This window comes from Artibeus jamaicensis, unplaced genomic scaffold (assembly GCF_021234435.1).
Source record: "Artibeus jamaicensis isolate MK-2021 breed Jamaican fruit bat unplaced genomic scaffold, CSHL_Jam_final contig_1803, whole genome shotgun sequence".
Taxonomy (NCBI): Eukaryota; Metazoa; Chordata; class Mammalia; order Chiroptera; family Phyllostomidae; genus Artibeus; species Artibeus jamaicensis.
The window spans coordinates 4,956,412-4,978,152 of record NW_026521356.1 but is presented as its reverse complement, the minus strand read 5'-3'; the positions used below and the strand labels follow the sequence as shown (position 1 = coordinate 4,978,152).

The window sequence follows — 21,741 nt, the reverse complement described above, 5'->3', positions numbered from 1 at the left end:
CCATTCATTCCTCCCTGTCTAAATAAATAAATAAAATCTTTTAAAAATTATGAGATATTTTATTTATTTTTTTAAATTTTATTTTAATTGTTGTTCAAGTACAGTTTTCTGAGATATTTTACATTCTTTTCTTTTTTATACTGTTTGAAACCCAGCATGTATTTTATACTTGCTGGGTTGGCTAAAAAGTTTGTATGGTTTTTTTCTGTAAAATAAAAGACAAATTTTTCATTTTCACCAGTAACTTTATCGATTGGGATATTTTGACTATGTCAGCCATCTCCTGTGTGGTATAACATTGATTGTTCTCAATTAATGTGTCAATTTGATCACTATCAACTTCAGTTGATCTACCCAACCAACTGTGGGGCAGTGTCCAGCAAGAAATCTCTAGCATTAAACTTTGCAAACTACTTTTGACACATTCGATCAGTCACAATCCTTTCTCCATACAGTGCACAAATCTTTTTCTGCATTTCAGTTGCATTTTTACCTTTCTTGAAATAATAAAGTATAATATGCTGAAAATGTTGTGTATTTTATTTCATCTCCAATATTTAAATGGCTACACAAAAATTCACCCATTTAGATAAGCTTTTTTTAAAAAATGCATGCTGCCCTGGCAGGTGTGGCTCAGTGGTTGAGTGCCGGCCTGTGAATCAAAGGGTCACCAGTTCGATTCCCAGTCAGGAGGGCACATGCCTAGGCTTGGGCCAGGTCCCAAGTAGGGGGTGCGTGAGAGGCAGCCACACATTGATGTTTCTCCCCCTCTTTCTCCCTCCCTTCCCCTCTGTCTGAAAATAAATAAAATCTTTAAAAAAAAGAAATGCATGATGATATGACACCTGTCACAGTACAATCTAACAAAATTGTTTCAAATGAAACTAAAGACAACTAAGTGCTACTAGAGCCATTTTATGGAAAAAACCAAATGAACTTTTTGGCCAACCCAATATAACACATCTCATTTCAGACTCAGCCACGTGTGCCTAATGGCTTCTGTACTAAAGAGCATGGTCCTAGGTTAGCTTTCCAGTCTTCTCTGCTCTATGTCCTGGGAGGCTCACCTCTAGGCTTGTGTCACCCAGCTCTCTTGCTCTCAGGTTTCCAGATGGCTTTAGACTATAGGAGGTACGACTACACGATGGGACTATGGAGGAGAGAGTAGTCCAGTCCTTCCACCTCTGATCCTGCTCCTTTCCAAACAAACAACAACCCCCCTCCCCCAACACACACACACACACACACACACACACACACACACACACACACACACACACAAGAAGGCTGCCACAGTTCCTCTACTTAAGGCCATAATGGCCTCTCTTCATAGCTACAGCACTTGTCTGGTTTGGGTAACCCTGCTCATTCTTGCCCCGTTGGGCCTAAGAGCTGCCTCTGGGAGTCCTACCTTCCTTTGTGGGTTTCTCTAATCCTGCCCATACCTCTGTAACCAACCCTTTGTTGACTGTGCTATCTGCTTCCTGCCAGGACATTGAACCAAGTAGTTAGTGAACTATTGTTTTTCTAAGTTTTAAAAAAGATTTTATTATTTATTTTTAAAGAGAGGGAAAGGGAGGGAGAGAGAGAGAGAAACACCAGTCACCTCTTGCACCCCCTTAACCAGTGACCTTTTGGTTTACAGGCTGGTTTTCAATCCACTGAGCCCCACCAGCCAGGCCTGAACTATTGTTATGTTCCATATTCTTATTGGATTTTCCTTGAAGTTAACCACACTATTTAAAGTATAAATTATTATACATAGGTATTATGCTCGGCTATTAGTAACTTTTTTCCCCTTAAATCGAAAATGTATTTAGTTTACTTGTAATGGGTGAATTTTTTAGAATTGGAAGATAACTTAGTGCCGTGGTTCTCAACCTGAGATAGTGAGAAAGTGTGTGCCAGAGTAATTTCTATGTTTGGGGTCTTTCTGTATGCACTTGATGGGAAAGAAAAGTCAACTTGAAGTGGCTTAGGCAAGTTTTGGGAAGAGACAGGGAACTTGTATGTTTAAATAACAGAATTCCAAAAGTGGAACTAGGTTCGGGCTTCTTCAGGGACAGGTCCAGGGCTCTTTATTCCCCATCTCTCAGCTCTCCCTGCTTTTAGGTTGGGTCTACCACAGGCTGCTTCTGCTCTTCTGGAAACAGGGTGGCTGCCCTCACTCAGGATCCCACCAGTCAGAGGAAATGAGCACACCTCTGTACTGACTGAATTAGTCATTTTTTAAAAAAGATTTTATGCATTTATTCCAGAGTGGGGAAGAAGGTAGGGAGAAAGGGAGAGAAACATCAATGTGTGGTTGCCTCTGGAATGCCCCCTGCTGGGGACCAGGCCTGCTACCCAGGCATGTGCCCTGACTGGGAACCAGCCAGGGCTGCATTAGTCATCATTTTTAATGAGGATGAAAGTGGGGGCTAAGAACCGGAATGATTTAATTAACCAGGTATGGTCATGTCCCTACCCACGAAAAAGTGGGTGGTAGGGCCCAGCCACCCCTGAATCGATAACATGGTCTACTTGTGAGAAAGTTAGTTCCCCCAAGAAAATCAAGAGATGTTCACTACAACACATGCTCTCATTGCTGGTCCCTACCAAGAAATTCTGATAGGTCCTCTTGAAGCTTCCTGTGGTTCTACGATCTGGACAAGAATGGTTGGCAGTCAAATAAATCAAAGGAACAGAGGATGTGTCGGGGTTGGGGGAGCTGGGTGGAGGGTGGCAAAGGGAAAAATTGGGACAACTGTTAATAGCATAAATGATAAAATGTAATTTAAAAAAATCAGAAACATTGAAATATTCCAGAATGTAAACGGATTATTCATTTGGTTGCAGTTAGCAGAAGATGGAAAGTCTGTGTGGATAACAGGAGGTTCAACATGTTACTCACAAATACAGTTGGAGGAATTAAGAGAGTTTCATTGAACGATGCATGCTAGACTAGTATTACACAAAAACAAAAACAGAAAAAATGATGAGAAAGGATAGGATACTGAGATGTGAAAGGAACATTTAAAAAGAGTCAGCATTTTTTGAACAAAGATTGTACCAGGTGATTTACACACGTATTTCTTTTAATTGAAAAAATAATTAAACAAATATGTATTGATGGCCTGTGCTGTGTATCAGGTTTGTTTCCAGGCCCTGGGGATGCAGCACTAAAGACAAAAGCTGAAGTTCCCATGGGAGGCAACAATACCTAACAACCCTGCAAGGCTGGCATTATTATCCCATATTACAGAGAGGGAACTAATCCTGTCAGGTTAAGGGGTTCTTCCCTTCTTCTTTTTCTTTTTTAAATTTATTTAATGTTGTTCAAGTACAGGTTTCTGTCTTTTACTCCCATCCCAGCCCACCCCCCCCCCCCCCGTACTCCCCACCTCCCTCCCATTTCCACCCCCCTTAGTTTTAGTCCATGTCCTTTATACTTGTTCCTGTAATCCCTTCCCCTTTTCCCCTGAAATTCCCTCCCCTCTCGTCACTGTCAGCCTGTTTTCTATTTCAGTGTCTTTGGTTATATTTTGTTTGTTTGTTTTGTTGTTTAGATTCCTGTTAAAAGTGAGATCATATGGTATTATTTGTCTTTCACCACCTGGCTTATTTCACTCAGCATAATGCTTTCCAATTCTATCTATGCTGTTGCAAAGGGTAGGAGCTCCTTCTTTCTTTCTGCTGCATAGAATTCCAGTGTGTAAAGGTACCATAGGTTTTTGATCCATTCACTGATGGGCACCTGGGTAGCTTCCAGCACTTGGCTATTGTAGATTGTGCTGCTATGAACATTGGGGCGCATAGGTTCTTTTGGATTGGTGTTTCAGGGTTCTTAGGATATAGTCCCAGCAGTGGAATTGCTGGGTCAAAAGGCAGATCCATTTTTAGTTTTCTTAGAAAATTCCATACTGTTTTCCATAGTGGGTGTACTAGTCTGCAATCTAAGGAATTCTTTTCCAGACACTTTAGCAGTAACTGGCAGTGGGGCAGACAGTCCAAATCCAGTACTACCTGACTTGGCTTTGGCAGAAGAAAAAATTATAAAGAAGAGACAAGCTTACAGAGGGGAGAGGAGCAAGCAAAGGCAAACATAAGTGAGGCAGAAGAGAAAAACATTCAGAGAATGAAAGAAGAGAAAAAAAGTAAAGAAGAGGGTTTACTAGAACCCCTCCCCACTCCCAACACCCCAGAGAAGGTCAGCACAAGGCCTACCTCAGCAACTGGAATTCCCAGTTGGGAACTGGAGTTTCCCATTCCCCTGCCTCCTCCATGATATGAAATTCCCATATCCCACAGTTCCCATCTTACAAGTGAGGAAAGGAAGGCTCAGCCTTGGTTAAATCTTCGCGTTATTTTTCCCTCCCTACATAAAAACCTTTTAGAGAGAGAGATAAGGCTTCAAAGGAAACCATCTAGGATAGATAAGAGAAATAATTGGCATACCTTTCAGCTAATGATTGAAAATACAGGTTATTTTTGGTTTTTTTTTCCCCTCTTGAGAGCAGATTTAAATATATTTTAGCAATGGATAAGTCAGACTCTACTGCAAGCGGGTAGGGGAGGTTTGAGGGCACCAAATTCCTTAGCTGAGCTCACTGCTCGGGAGAAGGAGATATGGCGATTTTTCTAACACAATTGCGGTAGTTCTCTCCTAAAAGTTAACTATTCCTGCTGCTCTGTTCCGGAGGGAGTGGAGAACAGGAAGGTGTGAGTGGCCTGCAGACCCCACCCTTACCCCCTTCTCCGGGAAGAAAACCACGGGTGCCTTTCTGGTGTATGTTTGGGAGCTCAGAATTTAAATTCAATCTTCTTCAGGAACTTCATTCTATTGTTATTCGCTAAAGGTGAGTTTCCAGACGGCTGACGGGGATCATTTGTCTTTTGAGTTTCTATTAGGCATTTTAAGAGGAGAGGCTGACGACCGTCACCGGTCTCTGCCAAATCCTGCAGTTTGGGTGAGAGGCGGGAAACCAGCCAGACTTGGGTAGACCTTCCAAGATCCGGTTTTTCCCTAAATGTAGGATGTGGCGCACACAATCTAGTGGCAGCTCGGGCACATAACTCAGTGACCATGGGCGCAACTCTGAAGCACGTTTGTAAACGCGAGGGTCTTAGACTAAGCCGCTGACGAGGATCAAGTAATGAATTCAACTAATACCTACATCTTAATAAGAGCTTTGGGAAATGATGGCAGTAGTGTTAATAACTCCGGCCTATTTGGAGATGAGGGAGAGGAGACAGAATAATTCGGAGATCAAAATCCCGGAAACAACACCCAGCGAGCTCCAGGTTTGAGGTCACGAGAGCGCGGCAGCTTGCTCCTCCACAGTTCAGGCGGCGCGGTCAGAGCGCGCTCCCGGCAACGACGGTTCCTTACGTTTGTAGCCGCTACGTCAAGGCCTTCTCGGACTCTTATTGGGCGAGCCCGCCCAATCATGTGATCCCAGGATGCCATATAAATTAGGGCAAGGAGAAGGCGGTGGTCCGCCATTTCGTGGACGCCTGGCAGGAGACGGTATCTTGGGACCGGGGCGGAGAAGAGCGGAAGAACAGTTGGAAGGTGTGCGGATTTAAGCCGCGGCGTCCCTAATTCAAGATCTCGGTAAGAGGCTGGCGTCCCAAGGCGTGAAAAGACAAATGAAACTTAACAGTGCCGAGTTGGGGCCAGGCCCAATGGCGGCGCCAGATTGAGACAAAGAGACGCCGCCGCCATTTTGTGACGTTCAGCATGGGGCGGTGGCGGGGGCTTAATGCCCACCCAAGGCCGTATCCCAGCCTTGAAGTGGAGGTGTCTATAAATCTTTACGGGGCGGGGGAGGTGAACCGGAGTATGGAATTAGCTGAGAGTTGAGGCCGAGAGGAGGGCCGGTGATCGTACAGTACTCCAGGCCGCGCGGTCTTTCAATTTATGGCGCCTTTTTTGGCCCCACGTTTTCTTAAGCTTCTAGGATTTAAGTCACTAATCCGGACTGGACATTTCGGTGCACATAAGTGTTCTGTACTCACTTTTGTTTTCATGTTCTAATTTGACCTCTTTTTACACGTTGAATCTAGTTGTTTTTTTTTTTTTTTATTTTTACTTTAAACCAATTTTCTGTGGCCAGTATTTTTCTTGTACCACCTTCCCATTAAGCCGTAGTTCTTCCTGAAACTAGTGGTTCGGTTCGGTCACCCTGAGCCACAGGGTGGGGTCTCGCAAGTAGGATGTATCTGGGGTTTTTTAATTGGATAAGCCCAACGTGAGAAGAACGTGGCGTTTATGAAAAGAAAAAAAAAAAAAAGCCCTTGAGCTGAGTTATTGAAGAGGCCGCTTTTTAATGCAATTGAAACTAGTCCGCAAGGCGGTTGGGATCGTTGCCTAGCGACTCGAAGAAGTTAAATACAAGCCCTTAAAGTGCAGTTAATTCCTGAACAACAAATGTAACCACTGATCTTTTTCTGGATTTACCTGTTTTGGACATTAATAATGGTTGGAATCGTAACATACTTTTGTGTCCGGCTTCTATAATTTAGCATGTTTGCGTTCATGTTTGTAGCATTTATAAGTGCTTTTTCTGAGTAATCTATTGTATGGATAATCGATTTTGCTTTTCCATTGCTGGACATTTGCGCTAATAATCGTTTTGCGGTTGACTAAAAAATTTAATATTTCGCCTTGGTGCTTGAGGTATGAAGCTGGTTAAGTTTTAATGTACCTTACACGGCACATTTTTACCTCTTTTCTAGTGGTTTAGTTATAATGTATTGTGCTTTGCATTGTTTCATTTGGGTTTGAGCTTCAGGATTTGCTTCTGAGCAGGTTACCTCCTTGTCGAAGTGCTTTATTTTTTAGATTAGTTGAGATAACATGGGAAGCCCACAACTCAGCTTCCATACTGTACTAAATGTTCCTCCAGTGTTTCAGTGTTTACTTTCTCCTCACTTTTCAAGGAGGCTTTTTTCCCTCAAGCAATTTGTGCTGTTTCCTCACACTTACCGGTACTATTTGGGTCCTGTGCTGTATGTGGCCAGGATGACTGAAATGTGGCCCAACACAAAATTGTAAATTTACTTAAAATATGATGAGATTTTTGTGTGTGATTGTGTCACAATGTTTTTATTAATTTTTAGAGAGAGGGGAAGGGAACGAGAAAGTGGGGTGGGAGAGAAACATCAATGTGTGGTTGCCTCTCATGTGTCCTCTACTGGGGACCTGACCTGCAACCCAGGTATGTGCCCTGACTGGGAATCAAACCGGCAACCCTTTGCTTCACAGGCCCGTGCTCAGTCCACTGAGCTACATCAGCCAGGGCTGTGTCACATTGTGTTTAATGTGTGATCCAAGAAAACTCTTATTCCAATGTGGTTCAGAGACGCCAGAAGGTTGGATACCCCAGAAATGGGTGATTCAAGGGTGATAATTTTACTCCTTTGGTTTTAGTATTTTGGCAATTGTTCCTAAGGCTCTTTTTCATTGTGTAGATTATTTGGGTAAAATATTACATTTTTTTTCAAACAGAAATGCATCGTGATTCCTGTCCCTTGGATTGTAAGGTTTATGTAGGTAATCTGGGAAACAACGGTAACAAGACTGAATTGGAACGAGCTTTTGGCTATTATGGACCACTCCGAAGTGTGTGGGTTGCTAGAAACCCTCCCGGCTTTGCTTTTGTTGAGTTTGAAGATCCCCGAGATGCAGCCGATGCTGTCCGAGAGCTAGATGGGAGGTAATTTAATCATTGTTTTATACTAACAGAAAATATGTTGCTTGAGTTTCTAAGGTTTAAAATTTCTAGGGGTATGTGGTCCTAAGTGGCTTCTTAAGTATCTGAAATTGATACTGGAGATTTACATAAACCTTATTTGCCATTAAAAAAAGGATTGAACAGTTGAGATATTAGTAAGTTTTTTTATTCAGTTGCCCATTAAAGAAAATAATAGACTTTTTAATAGTTTTTGGTGAGTGGGTAGCTGCATCCAAAAAATGGTCAGAACATTTTAACTTGAATTCTACAGTGTCAGCTGTGTTCTCAACTTTGAATTGTTTCTAAAAACAATTGTGGGATCCTATTTCTGTAAGTAAGAAAGGCTGTGAACTAATCGTAGCTGAATTAAGGTTTCTTGGGGGTTTTACCATTATCTTAAGTTTGACACCACTTTTAGGAAGTGTGGAGTGTGTAGCAGATTTCCTTAGTAATGATTGTTATTGGCTGACCAGTAATACCTGAGTCATAATAGTGAACAGGTATTGCCTTTGCCCTTTTTACTTGGCATTTGAAACCATTGGATCTCGTGAAACCAAGGAAAACTCTTAACCCTTAAGATCCTAAAATTATAAATTATATGAGGGTTGGCTGAATAAAAAAGCTCCCTTATCCAAAGCAAACATTTTCAGGGCCCCACCTCTTCCTAAATCACTGTCCAAGTATAATGGCATATCTAAACTTAATGGTGACTGCCATTTTTTGTGTCACACTATTGTGTAGTGATGGAAGGGGAGGGGTGACACAAATGGCCAAAAATCTTCTGTCCCATTTATTGCTGTTTACATGGACACAGGTGGGGGGTGGAAAGACAAGCAAGTATAATAGGGTAAGATCAAAGTATTCCTTGCTAAGAAGGTAACTAGAAGTGCCTTTTTTTTTTTATATTTAACTCATCTCTTAGAAAGTCAGCTTGGCTGCTTTAAAGTTAATGTTTTTGTCCTAGAACACTATGTGGCTGCCGAGTAAGAGTGGAACTGTCGAATGGTGAAAAGAGAAGTCGAAATCGTGGCCCACCTCCCTCTTGGGGTCGTCGCCCTCGAGATGATTATCGGAGAAGAAGTCCTCCACCTCGTCGCAGGTACTTGAGAGTGTGTTTAGAGGTTTGGTGTAATGGAGTAGCTAATAGGAGCAGGTATTTCTCTTAAAAGTTTGTTGGTGGGTTATAAACTTACTGAAGAATCAGAGGTTTATATGAAACATTGCTGGGTATAGTTCGGGGTATGTGAGTTGTGCTGAGTGTTGGCTTTTGTCTTTAGGTTCATGTTGGTAGTCAGTAACTTCTATCTTGGATCTATCTTCTAGTTCATCTTCTAGTTGCATCTTTCCAAGTCTTCCCTTATACATCAATTTAGGCCTTTTTCCATTTCTTGACTCCATAATGACAAACATTACATTCAACTCTAGCTCTTCACAAAAATGTGTTTTCTATTAGCACGATTGTAATATTTATCAATCAGGCAGCTGTTTTAATGTTACAACTGGTAAAATAGAAATCTTTCTGAAACTAACTTTAAGTCACTGACCAATAAAGGGGGCTAAAAAAGTAATCCCAGTCATCTATTCTTCAAACCCAAATAGAAGAGAAAAGAAATCAGTTTTTTTATAATTGAAAATGGCATCATTCTTGGCCCAGGCAGTGTTGTCTGGATGCTAACTCCACATCTCCTCAAACCTCCAAAATAGTTTCTGTAGGACTGAATTTACCTCTTACAGGTGAGTGAAGTCCTTCTAGGAGATAGGAGTTCAAAATCTTGCCCCTTTTGCTATTTTGAAAAACAACACACTGTTGCCCATCATAATAAAGAGTATTTGTTAGCTAATAGATGGTTGTACTGATGGCTTGTTTTTCATTTTTTTTTGTGCTTTTTGGTCCATCTATTAATAAAAATGAACCCCGTTACAGAGTCACCATCATGTCTCTTCTCACCACCCTCTGAGTCTGCATTAGCCAGTCAACTAGCCCTTTCAGCGTCATGTGACCAGCGCGCCCCATTTCAGCTTGGCTGGTGTCGTTTCACATGACCCAGGCATGGCCAGTCGTCAGGTTGCACCGCCCTTTGGTTCCCGAGCATGCTGTTTTCTCTCAGCCTTCTCTCCAACCTTAACCAAATCGGCAGCAGCCACCTCGACCGCCCACACATTCCTGGCCAATCAGCTCAGCTGTTTATTTACCAAATGTCTTCACAACAACTACAGCAGCAGCCTTCGGCTAACAAAAAAGCAGGAAAAATCCACAACACCCCCTTCGCCAACCAACTAAATCCAACGCAACATCTGGCAAAACCTTTTCAGCAAATTCTTCCTGGCCGTCAGTCCGGCAGCCTCACCTCACCATTTCTAGCTTGTTGAAACCCAAAACTAGTAAGTTTTTCCTGCTTAATACAGTTTACTGCTGGTTAAAATAAGGAGTAAGCGGCTTAAAGTAATTCTTTTTTCTGGATCAAAGGCTGGCTGTGCATAATTGAATGGTAATGTACATATATATTGCTTGAATAAAACTTTTAAGGGTGATAGGGAACTCGTAACTTAGACCTTCAAATGAAACTTATTTGCATGTGTGAGATGCCAAACTAAAAATTTTAATAACTAACAGATTTAGCTTTCCTTTCTAGCAAAATTTTGTTGACTCCTATCACCTTTAAATGGTTTTACTAACAGTTTTCAAAATTTTAAAAATTTGGGGGTGAAGCGGGCCAAGCTAAGGTAATTTTGATAAGTCTAAACACACTCTTAAATGTGACGATCACAAATGCAGTTCTAATGTAAGCACTTAATGGCATCAATATTTACACCTACCGCGTTTTCACAAAATTACACTATCCACCTGGTACCTAAGTCTTGTCATAGACTTAACAGGTTTGCATGGGTTCCAAATACTGGTTTATGGTACTGTTTTTGGAACTACTTGTGGGAATACATTTTGGTGTGGTGTTTTGGGTACTGAAGTTAGTTTGACATGAAGTTTTGCATTGGACAGATCTGCTGTGAAGCATTCTTTGTTAAAGTGAGTCCATGGTTGGAATACCTGCTTTTCACTTGTTGAGCTTTTGGTTCCTTAATCCTTCTGTGCCTTTTTTTCTATTTTTTTTCTTTTTTTGGACGATGGGTGCCAGTTCTTCCGGCACATTCACTGGGCCCAACAGTGAGATTGAAAAGTTGGGAAATGCCTCACGCCATAAATACTAATTGGCAATTAGCCTAACTTCCCTGTTTCTGCTTTTAGATCTCCAAGACGGAGAAGCTTCTCCCGCAGCCGGAGCAGGTAAATGATTTTTGGTCACATTCTCGGAAACGGCAGTGTTAACTACTAAGCTGTTTTCCAAATGATTTGATTAATGGTAATAGGTGTTGGCTTTAGTAATGAGTGAAATGCTGCATGGAACCAGTATTAAGTTGTAAGAATGAACCAGTTCTTACTTTTCAAAGACTTACTAGAAGTATTTGTTGTGTTTAATCCTTAATGGTCTTATTTTTCTTTTCTTGATGTTTTCAGGTCCCTTTCTAGAGATAGGAGAAGAGAGAGATCACTGTCTCGGGAGAGAAATCACAAGCCGTCCCGATCTTTCTCTAGGTCTCGTAGGTAAGTTTTTTTTAATGACTTGAACCATTTAAGACCTTGCATACATAATATGTTAAAAACAGAAATGTGTCTTAAGCCTATTCTACCATAAAAGTGTTTTGATGTTTTGTCACTGTCCCCAAGTTACAGTTGGAACTTGTTTTTTTCTTTTTTTTAGCCGATCTAGGTCAAATGAAAGGAAATAGAAGACCAGTTTTCAAGAGGAGTGGTGTACAGGAAATAACTTCATTTGACAGGAGTATGTACAGAAAATTCAAGTTTTGTTTGAGACTTCATAAGCTTGGTGCATTCTTAAGATGTTTTAGCTGTTCACCTTTGTCTTGGAAGAGTCACATAAAGATGTAATTCTCTATGGTTTGAAATGGATCATATGAGGCATGTAATACCAAGAATTGTTACTTTACAATGTCCCCTTAAGCAGAATTGGTTTTGCTTTGAACTTTAGTCTTGCATAGACTGATAATAAATTTCTTAACTCCTCCCAGCTAGAGTGTGATGTATAGTATTATGGCAACTAAACTGGCAAAAACTGAACTGAAGACTTTGCATAGCTGGGATATAACATGCAGCAGTAGTAGAACAAGCAGCCTTCAGAAGCTGCCTGAACACAAGCCAGCAGGAAAAATTAAAGCTGCACCCTTAAATTAGATTAGAGGTTTAAAAAAATCCGACTAGTCTTTACACTGGGCAGAGATTGTCCAGTTAGTATAGAACCTAAGAAGTTTCAAGAAAGTTAGTTTACCTTTCTTTGCTTTAGGTCATAAATTTCTTAATGTGATTGCTGTATATGAATACATAGCTCTTTGTAACATTATTCATTTGGAAATTTGAATTTGAGACTTCAAGATACCAGTGTCCTGACAGTTTAAGGGTACATTGTAGAGCTGAACCTTGAGTTACTGTGCAAAAGTTTTTTTCATGCTGTCATTTGTAATATGTTCTGTGAGAATCCTTGGGATTAAAGTTTTGGTTACAAATTGTTGTTTAACATGAAAGCCTGTTTTTCCTTGCAAAACTAAAATCTGTGAGCTTGGTATCAAGTTCAGGTGTAACATTCCTATTGGAAGCCATACTTATATTTTCTTGTAAAGTGCTTTTGAATTAATAAAGTAATAGCATAACTGTGTAATAGTCCAACCCACTATTACCATAGTTCGTGTCCCATGGAAAGTAGTTGATTAAACAGATCTTACAAAAAACAAAATTGAGGCCTTTAAAATGAAGGAAATTTTTGGTTGTCACCTAAGTGATTGTTAGTTCTTTCCACTTTGGGGTTTTTTGTTTCGTTTTGGTGGAAGCCAGTTCAAAGTCCATGAAACTCAGTGACTAAATTTTCAAATTTAGCAACCTAGTACATTATAACCCAAAGTTACCCATTAAAAGGCTTTTAGCATTAGCATGAGAACTTTCCACAAAGCTTTAAAAATCTGCTTCCATTTTATATAATTTGAGGTATTGCATGGGAATTCTAAATTGATCCATTATGATGTAAAACTCATTATATGGTTCAAATGTAACAGTGCAGACTTGAGTATGGAGGCATGCATAACCTTCCTCTTAAAAATCCAGAGGAGCTGTAATTTCAAAATTTGTGCAATTAGATTAAATCATAATACAACAGTCTTGTGGCTTAGTTTCCTTAAATGTGCTATTTTATGATTGCTTTGTATTACTGTGACATTGTGAAAAAAGCAGTCATTGTGTTGAGTTGAATCTATAAGGATATTTTATAAGATACAGGTCCTAAGCGTGTTTCTTTCTTTGGCCCTTTACCTGTCATGCAAATGTCAATGAGAGGAGAGTCATAGGCATCCTAAGGGAGTATTGGTAGTCAGTGAACTTCAGTATGAGCCTATTTACAGGTTCTGAAGTTACTATAAGAGTTTTGTTAGCCAGTTTGGTCATGTATCCTCTGAGTTGAATGATAAAAGCAGTCACTAAAACTGACCTGATGTAATGACTGCAGATGTTCACTAGAAGTCACTATTGGTGATGTAAGGAAACCTAAGGGTTATATTGGTTTTAATGCTTTCAGGAGCATGTGATAATCAGTGGTTCTCAGCTCATTGTGGGTTACTTCTGAACTCCATGTATTAAGCAGGAAGGTAAAGACAAAGGTCAATTAGCCAGAGAAATTTTAATTTTATGAGATAATCGACTTTGTATACTTCACCGTTCATTAAAAACGTGATCAGAACATGGCATCTCCACCCTTTTAGTTAGATATACCTCATCTAGATGAGGGGGTCCTGGTTGCTTTTTATTGTAGTTTCATGGTTTATACTAGTATAATAGTTTTTACCACTAGTAGTGATCATAGAAATTTTCCACATGTGTGCAGCCTGATTCCAGGCTCATTGGCTCAGTTTTCCCCAGTGGTCTCAAGTCCTGTATTTGGAGGAGTTTCCCCCAGGTGATAAAAATCCCTGGTTGTGTAAGAGCTGCTGCCTTAGTGCTGCTGTTGTGTCCTCTTGTGCTTTTACTTTTTTGAATCTTGAACATGCTTTAGTTGCAAGATCCTAGTTAGTGATGTCCTCCAGTTGTATATTTTTGTACTGGACTGTTTTCCATTGGGGGGGCATGAAAGATTTTTATAATTAAAATAGAAAAAAAAACTGGGTCGGAGTATATTTTTACCAAAACAGTCTGATAATGTGGAATAACGATTTTACAGTGCACAAATTTTTTTCCATCTTACTTTGGAAAGTAGATTCATTGCATACCTCAAAAGAATTCAACTGTAGCACACTTGTGAGGTTCTGACAAAAGATTGAAAATTGCTTTTGAAAGCTTAATTTTTTTTCCATGCAACTTTGCCCTAATTGCATAAATTCAAAATACAGTGTATAGACATCACTTAGTTATCCCAGTTCTTTAATGATCTGGAACATCTAACAGCTATAAAGTTTTCCAGAATAACATGAAATATGTGTGTAGAGCACTGATTTTTTTCATCTTCAGCTTTTCCTTAGTTTTAGCATAACCAAAAAAAGCATTGAATAAGGTTGTTTTACTAAGGTCTTAGAATCTGAATCTGGTCATCTAGTTATTTCACTGTGCCTTAGTATGTATATGTACTTAATCTTGAAGTGGAAAAAAAATCTCTGAAAATATCGATACTTTGCTGCTTTGTGATGATCATTCAGAGAGATCCTGAGATGGAGAATATTTAATTTTCAGAGTAAAATTAAGTCCTCCAGGAAATTAGTCTGTTAGGTGGCTTTCACCTCTTTTTAAGTCTTCTCTCCTGTGAATAGTCACCTTAGTTTTAGTATATACTTAACTCAGTTTTATTTGGGGTGAGTTAAGCGTCCTTTTTAGTATTTTATTTACTAACAAGCTCCTAAACTTCAAGTTTAGGAGCTTGGGAAAAAGCTCCTAAAGCCAAGGGAAAAAGTTGCTGAATGCTCTTTCAGTGGGGAGGGGTGCAGTTACTATTTGTTATTTGCATAAGGAAATAGACATGATCAGTATGAAAATAAATTTTGAAAGAATTTCCCTTAGGAAACAATTTCTAATTTTTTAAAGCTTAGGCAGCTGGTAACTTTTATCTTAACCCATTCCAAATGGCTGTGCCACCAGAATTTATGAGGAAATTTATTTTTAGATAAAACCATCCATGTTTTCAACAAGAGTGCTTTACAAGTAAATACAAATTGGAATGTTGACTTGTCATCTAATTGTTTTTAAAGGTCATTCTTGCCCTACCTGGCAATTCATGACACATAGGCACTTAGTGGGGAATAGGGTACAAATCTGATTGAGGGCCCTTTCAAAAGTCACTTAGCAAGTGAAAATAAGTCGTGGCAGGAGGATGGATGGTGCAGGAGAGCTCACAAAAAGGCTGTTATGTAAAGAGTCTGAAGTAGTCCTGGCTGGTGTAGCTCTGTGGACTGAACTCGGGCCTGTGAAGTAAGGGATCTTGGTTCAGTTCCCATTCAGGGCATATGCCTGGGTTGCAGGCCAGTTCCCAACAGGGGATGCACAATAGGCAACCATACACTGATATTTCTCTCCCTCTCTCTCTACCTTTCCTTCTAAAGATAAATAAGTCTGAAGTAGAAGTTTACAGAACAGGAGTAATTGAGTGTGCAACTGCACTAGGACTTTAGCGGTAAAGCTGAAAAATTCTAAAACCTGAAGTAGGTCCAGTCTGATTTGAGCTTTTCAGCCATACTGCCAAACAGGCAGGTGTGGGATATAACCGGTACTGGCAAGAAGGCCAAGGAGCTGGTAGTTAGACTGCACTAATGACGTGGTTGGCTCTTGTGTGCCAGCTCTCTGGGGTTTGTTGGGGACAAGACGTTGAACTAGCTGTCCTGGTAGGACTTGTGTTGACAACAGATTGCTGTCTAGTTGACATGAAATTGGCTTCCAGAGGCTAGGTTGAGAGTAGAAGTTGCCCACTTGGTAAGTATTAAGGAATAGATGAGCACACTGATTATTTGGAGAGGGCTAAACTGAAACTTTGGAAGTAGTGGCCTGCCCTGGCCAATGAGGTTCTGTAACGGAAAGGTGGTGGATTTGATTCCTGGTCTGGGCACAAATGGGAGGCGACCAGTCAGTGCTTCTGGAAGCCAATATCTGGAAACATTGTCACACATCTATGTTTCTCTCTTTCTTTGAAGACAATGAAAAAATGTTCTTGGGCGAGGACAAAGCTGCCAGAGGGTGCTGGAAGCTTCAAGGAAGTTGGATGGGTCAGAAAAGGAAGTTAATTTTTTTAGCCCAAAATGGTGTGGCTCTGGGTTGAGTGCCAGCCAGCCTGTGAATTGAAAAGGTGGCTGGTTTTGTTCCCAGTCAGGGCATATGCCTGGGGTGCAGTCCAGGTCCCCCAGTTGGGGCAGCTGATCAATGTTTGGCTCACAGGTTGATGTTTCTCTGTTTCTCCCTCCCTTCCCATCTCTCTCTAAAAAAAAAAATCTTAAATTTTTTTGACCTGCTTCTGCTGTGGCCTCCAGGAGAGGACGTTTTATTTTCGAGTACTCCTTTGCCAGACAATGTACAGGGTCTATTTCCTTTCATAATTCATGACCATTTGAGATGTATCATGTAAAGGGAGGGCAGGTAATTCCTCACGTTAATTATCTTAGTAAAGTGGTGTATTCAGAACCCAGGCCAGCCTTGGTGTTAAAGCCCTTTTCCACTACATTTTTACTTTCTCAGCTCAATGGTAAAATGCCATGTAATTGCCATTCTGTGATTGTCAGGTTTTAATTATAAAACAATGTAAGTTGTACCTACCTTGGAAAAGAATGGTCTCTCAGGTTTTCTAGAGGCAACTTGTTAACAATTTGTCTGCCAGAGAGGCATATGTGATGAGCAGTTGTTTCTTTAAAGATTTTACTTTTAGAGTGGGGAAGGGAGGGAAACAAATGTGTGGTTGCCTCATGAGTGCCCCCTACCGGGACAGAGAGGGGGTGTGGATCTGGCATGTAACCCAGGCATGTTCCCTGACGGAATAGAACTGGTCTCTGGTTTGCAGGCCAGCACTCAATCCACTGAACCACACCAGCTAGGGCAGCAGACATGATCATGTTACTGTTGAAGTACAAAGGAAGCTAGATGGGTTGTCCAGGGTCTCAACCCAGCAGCAATGGAACTGGAACAATGTAACTTAGGATGCAGAATCATGTGGATATTAACTGGAAAAGGCCTCGAGTCCACAGTCTCAGCCCATGTTTACAGATGAGAGGGTGGATTTGCCCAAGTTCACATGGGCATCATGGCAGAAGTGGGACAACAGCTAATCCAGGTGCAAGTTCTGGGGAGCAGTATGATATTCCAGCTTGGAAGCAGTAGCCAGGGTGACTTTGGACCAGCTACATTATATTTAGGGTTTCATTACTCTAACCTGCCAAATAGGGATAACAGTCGGAAACAAATACCCGCTCCTGTTAATACTACAAGAGTGTAGTGTTGTGACATGTAGATGGCCCAGGACAAGGCATGATACGGTGCTTAGCAAATAGCTGTTGTATGGCAGGCTCACAGAAACTGGTAGGCAGTAAAGCCCTCCAGGAAGCTTATTAGCAAAATTGACTCCTTGTGGTGCTGAGCAGGCAAGAGCGTGCCCTCCTCCCATGCATTCTTGCATTCCCCCTGCCCACTGGGAGCGTGTTTCCCCTGACTGGTTCTTACCATACTTTTGAGTCAGTTGTCCAGTTGAGGGGTTACTGGTAAGAGTGGTCCAAGGTCAGGAGAAGGAACCATTGTAGTTAAAGGGGTCTGAGGGTCTAGGCAGATTTAAAGAAACAGGCTTCTGAAAGAGGATGAAGGGTTAAAATAGTGTTAGAGGGCTCTTTTTTTCTTTTTTTTAAAAGATTTTATCTTTAGAGGGGGAAGGGAAGGAGAGGGAGAGAAATATCAATGTGTGGTTGCCTCTCGTGCGCCCCCTGCTGGGAACTGGCCTGCAGCCCAGGCACACGCCCTGACTGGGAATCAAATCAGCAACCCTTTGGTTCACAGGCCAGCACTCAGTCCATTGAGCCACACTAGCTGGGGCTGTTTGTAAAATTTTTTATTTGTAAAACTGGGGATAACAGAAACATACTTAACAGAATTTGTTGATGACTCTGTCAGTGGTCTTGGGCCTCATTCTTAGAGCCTCTGATTTAGTGTGCAGTGGGAACTTGGTGTTTCTATGCTTTAAAAGTTCTCCAGGTGGTGGTGCTAAAGAGCAATCAGGATTCAAGTCTTTATCCTACGGTAGTCCTATAGGTCTATTTGTGTGCTTCTTCCCTCCCACAGCCCATCCTTGTATATGGAACAAGGCTGAGGTTCTGCTGGCTGGCTAATCCTCTGCCTATCCCTGTTCTTGCCTGTTAATCTTCTTGGGAGAGGCAGCCTGGTTTCTGTATAGAAGCCATGGAGCTGGACTGAAAACTTCCAGATTTTGGGGGCACCTATCTTGGTATTACTTAGCAGTTGGATGAGATTGTCATCACCAGAAAATGCCGCTTTCCTTTGCTCCATTCAGTAGGTTCACAGTGCTGGTGTTTCTCTTGAGCAAGGTGTAGGGGGAGAAAAATGACAGCTAGACAGGAAAAGAATTAAAATTGAATTACCATATGCTGAGCCACTTGAATTGTGCTTTTTCTCATTATCCACCATGGTGTTGGGGTTATCTCATTTTCTCCAAAAGCTCAGATTGGTCTCAGCTATCAGACTTGGGCCCCCTTTTTGTAGAAAAAATTTTGTAATGAATGCTTGTTCTAAAGTGAAATCCATTTTCTACGCTCATTTTTTAAAAAAAAGTCAAGATGAAAAATTTTTTAAAAGTTTGAAAGCAGTTTATAAAATAGTAATGTATTTCCGTACATGTTAGGTATAAGCACTAGAAGACATAAGAAGTTGTTGCTTGAGCCCATTTGAAGCCACTCCATACTTGCCCTCAGAAAAGTAAAGTAAGGCACATGTAGACACCAAAATAAAAACTAGAGCCCATACTTGCCCTCAGAAAAGTAAAGTAAGGCACATGTAGACACCAAAATAAAAACTAGAGCCTTGAACAATAGACAGACTTACTTGAATATGATGAGAGAAAGGGAAAGCTTAATTGAAGTAAAGATAACATGCCAAGAGAAGTAACAGACTGCTGAATTGGAGAAATGAAGTATAATATTCTCACAAATAAGCAGGGTCTTAAAAACTGTAAGGCCCTGGCCAGGTAGCTTAGTTGGTTAGAGCATCATCCTGATAAGCCAAGGTTGTGGATTTGATCTCTGGTCAAGTCACATAACAAGGATCAGCCAGTGAATGCATAAATAAGTGGAACAACCAATCAATATTTTCTCCTTCCCTCCCCCTTTTTCTCAAACAGTAAAACTATCAAAAATAATTTGTCTATTATAACATGGGGCAGGGAGAAAATGCAATGCCTGTCCTGTGGGTTGTTAGGAAGGTTTGATTGAATCAATACATGAGACATGCTCAAAACAGTTCCTGGCACTTAAATACTGTAAAAGTATTAAATAGTATACATTCTTTGATAGAAGGGAATAACTGATTAGGAAAAACCTAATCAGTTACTGTCTCCAAATGCACATAGTAATGGGTTATTCAGTGATATCTAGGCAATGTCTTTATTCCATTTAATCGTTCTATCTGGCCTCATGCAAGTTACTTATTTTATTCTCACTTGAGGATATGTTTATTGATTCAAGAAAGAAAGAAACTGGTTGGCTACCTCCAGTATGCACCCTGACCAGGGATTGAACCCATAACTTCTCAGTTTACGGGACAGTGCTCCTACCAGCTGAGCCATCTGACCAGGGCTATGCAAGTACTTTAAATATATTGTACTTGTAATCGGTTCAGTCCTGTGGATGTGGGCGATTCTTATGTGACAGACATCTCTCTAATAGCACATCCATCCCTGAAGTAATTTATGTGGCCAGTGTGATGATTTGAAAGAAAACCTATATCAGTTTCTCACCTACCCACTAGGAGGCAGTACTGCCCTATTGAGACTTCAAGGCCAAATCCTTTATCTGAAGTCATCCTTTTAGCATTGAGTCTCCATTGACTCTGGAGTCTTTCTCACTCTGGCAATAACAATAAAGGCAATAATAATGACAAGAGTGACAATAATTAGCATTTCTTGAACTCAGGTGCCAGCACTTTGCCAAACATTTTACATGGATGAACCACCAGCTCACTTAAACCTCACCACACCAACGAAGAGACGGTTTGGTACAAGAGCCACAGGAAGTGTTTTGTGTAGAAGAGGTTGTACTTGAGCTAATTGTTGAAAAATGGGCTTTGGCTACAAAGCTAGCTATATACAGGAAAAAGCCATGTGCTTAAAAAAACAAGAAACTTCAAGGCTTTATGTGGGCTGACAAGTTTAAGACCCTATAAAAATTTGTACAGGGTTTAGAATTGGAGATGAATAGGAAGTCTGATTCAGAGGAGGGCTTAGAGCTCATTAAGGGATGGTGATCTCCCTTTTGAAAATATTTAGTTTTTTATAGGGATGATGATGTTCAGACATGAAAACACAAGTACAGAATATATCAATTTAAATGATACTGCTATAGAAAGTTCTAGTAGGTAATATTTAGGAAACATGTTTTGATGAACACAACCTTAGGTTGACCTCAGAACCCAATTTCTCCTGTATTTTGGCTGTATGGAGAAGTAAATGGTGAGTGGTAACATTTTTTAACACATCATTTTGCAGTCCTTAGAAGTGACAAAATAGGAAGGTCTTCCCCAGAACAACCCAGAACGGTTACTTCATTATGTTAAAATATACACAATGGTTGAGTAGGTTTTTATGTTTAAAAAGATACTTTTTAAAAATTGTGAGATCAGTGTATATATTCTACGGACAGTCAAATGTCTGAGAGACTCATGTAGCGCCATGTGAGAGTTCCGTATGCTGCCCACACTCTTGCTCTGTGGATAGAGAGCCCGAGGTGAAGGAGTGGGAGGATTGGGGGTGGGGGTGCAGGCACTCAGACCCCTGGAACCCAGCTGGGGCCATCTTTGCCATCGGCCTCCTGACTTTCAGCCCAGTGCTCCTGAGTGGCTAGTCCTGATAGCCACTCTGGCAGCGTGCCATAGCTAGGCTGTGAAGTCCCCAGCCCGAGAGGGCTCTGGCCACTTGCCCGTGGCTCTGGCAGACAAAGCCTCAGACGGAGGGCAAACAGTACTGGCTCCAGGAGTCAGTGCAAGTCTGACTCACCCAGTGGTTTGTGCAGGTGCCCGCGCCAAAGGCTCTCCCCTGGTCTCTCCTTTCTGTCACCTCACTGTGGCTGGATTGGGATCCTTGAGCAACAGGCAGGCACCTGTGAGTGTCAGAATGGTGTCTTATAAGGTGGGTTTTCCAGGCTGCAGAGGGTCTGGTCTGCCTCCTTTCTCCATCAGTTTCACTATTGGTGGTGCAGCGACATGGGGTGGGGTGCTGGTGACCACAGGTGGTAGCTCTGGAGCACAGGAGAACAGGTGGGCTCTGGCCCAGGATTTCAAAAATATCATTTATCAGCATTTGTTTTTTGAAAGAAGCAATGTTCTTAGAAATGACAGCATGTTTGGAAATTTAACTTGCCCTTTTTTTTCCTTTTTCAGAAAAGGAAATACTACATTGTGTGACAGTCATGTAGTATCTCTATCCCTAGATCGGTTAAGGTCCCTGGCCAGTGTGATGACAATAAAAAAACTAAATCATTAGGAGATGTTTCTTATAAACGTATAATTAAAATTTTTAAAGAATACATTTTGTCACTAATGAAGAGAAGAATACCAAGTGTGTGCAGTGTTTCTATATGGAAATATTTAAGTTCATACACTGAAAACTGGCTGGGCACAAGGCTGTTACTTAATAATTAATTTACCTGACCTTGACCCAGAGCAGGTTCCTGGAGTGTGGCTCTGATGGGAAGGCTTTGTGCAGGGGCTCTCTGGCCATGTTGCACG

The 21,741-nt window shown here is 41.1% G+C and overlaps 1 protein-coding gene across 1 annotated transcript; it reads left to right on the top strand.

Moving 5' to 3' along the window:
* The first annotated feature begins 5,465 nt into the window (after positions 1–5,465).
* On the top strand, positions 5,466–12,307 carry SRSF3 (serine and arginine rich splicing factor 3). The gene is made up of 6 exons (XM_037146228.2): positions 5,466–5,596; positions 7,493–7,700; positions 8,683–8,817; positions 10,963–11,001; positions 11,233–11,319; positions 11,477–12,307. The coding sequence occupies exons 2-6, from the start codon at positions 7,495–7,497 to the stop codon at positions 11,502–11,504; spliced, it is 495 nt and encodes a 164-aa protein (XP_037002123.2). The 5' UTR covers positions 5,466–5,596; positions 7,493–7,494; the 3' UTR covers positions 11,505–12,307.
* Positions 12,308–21,741: the final 9,434 nt, after the last annotated feature.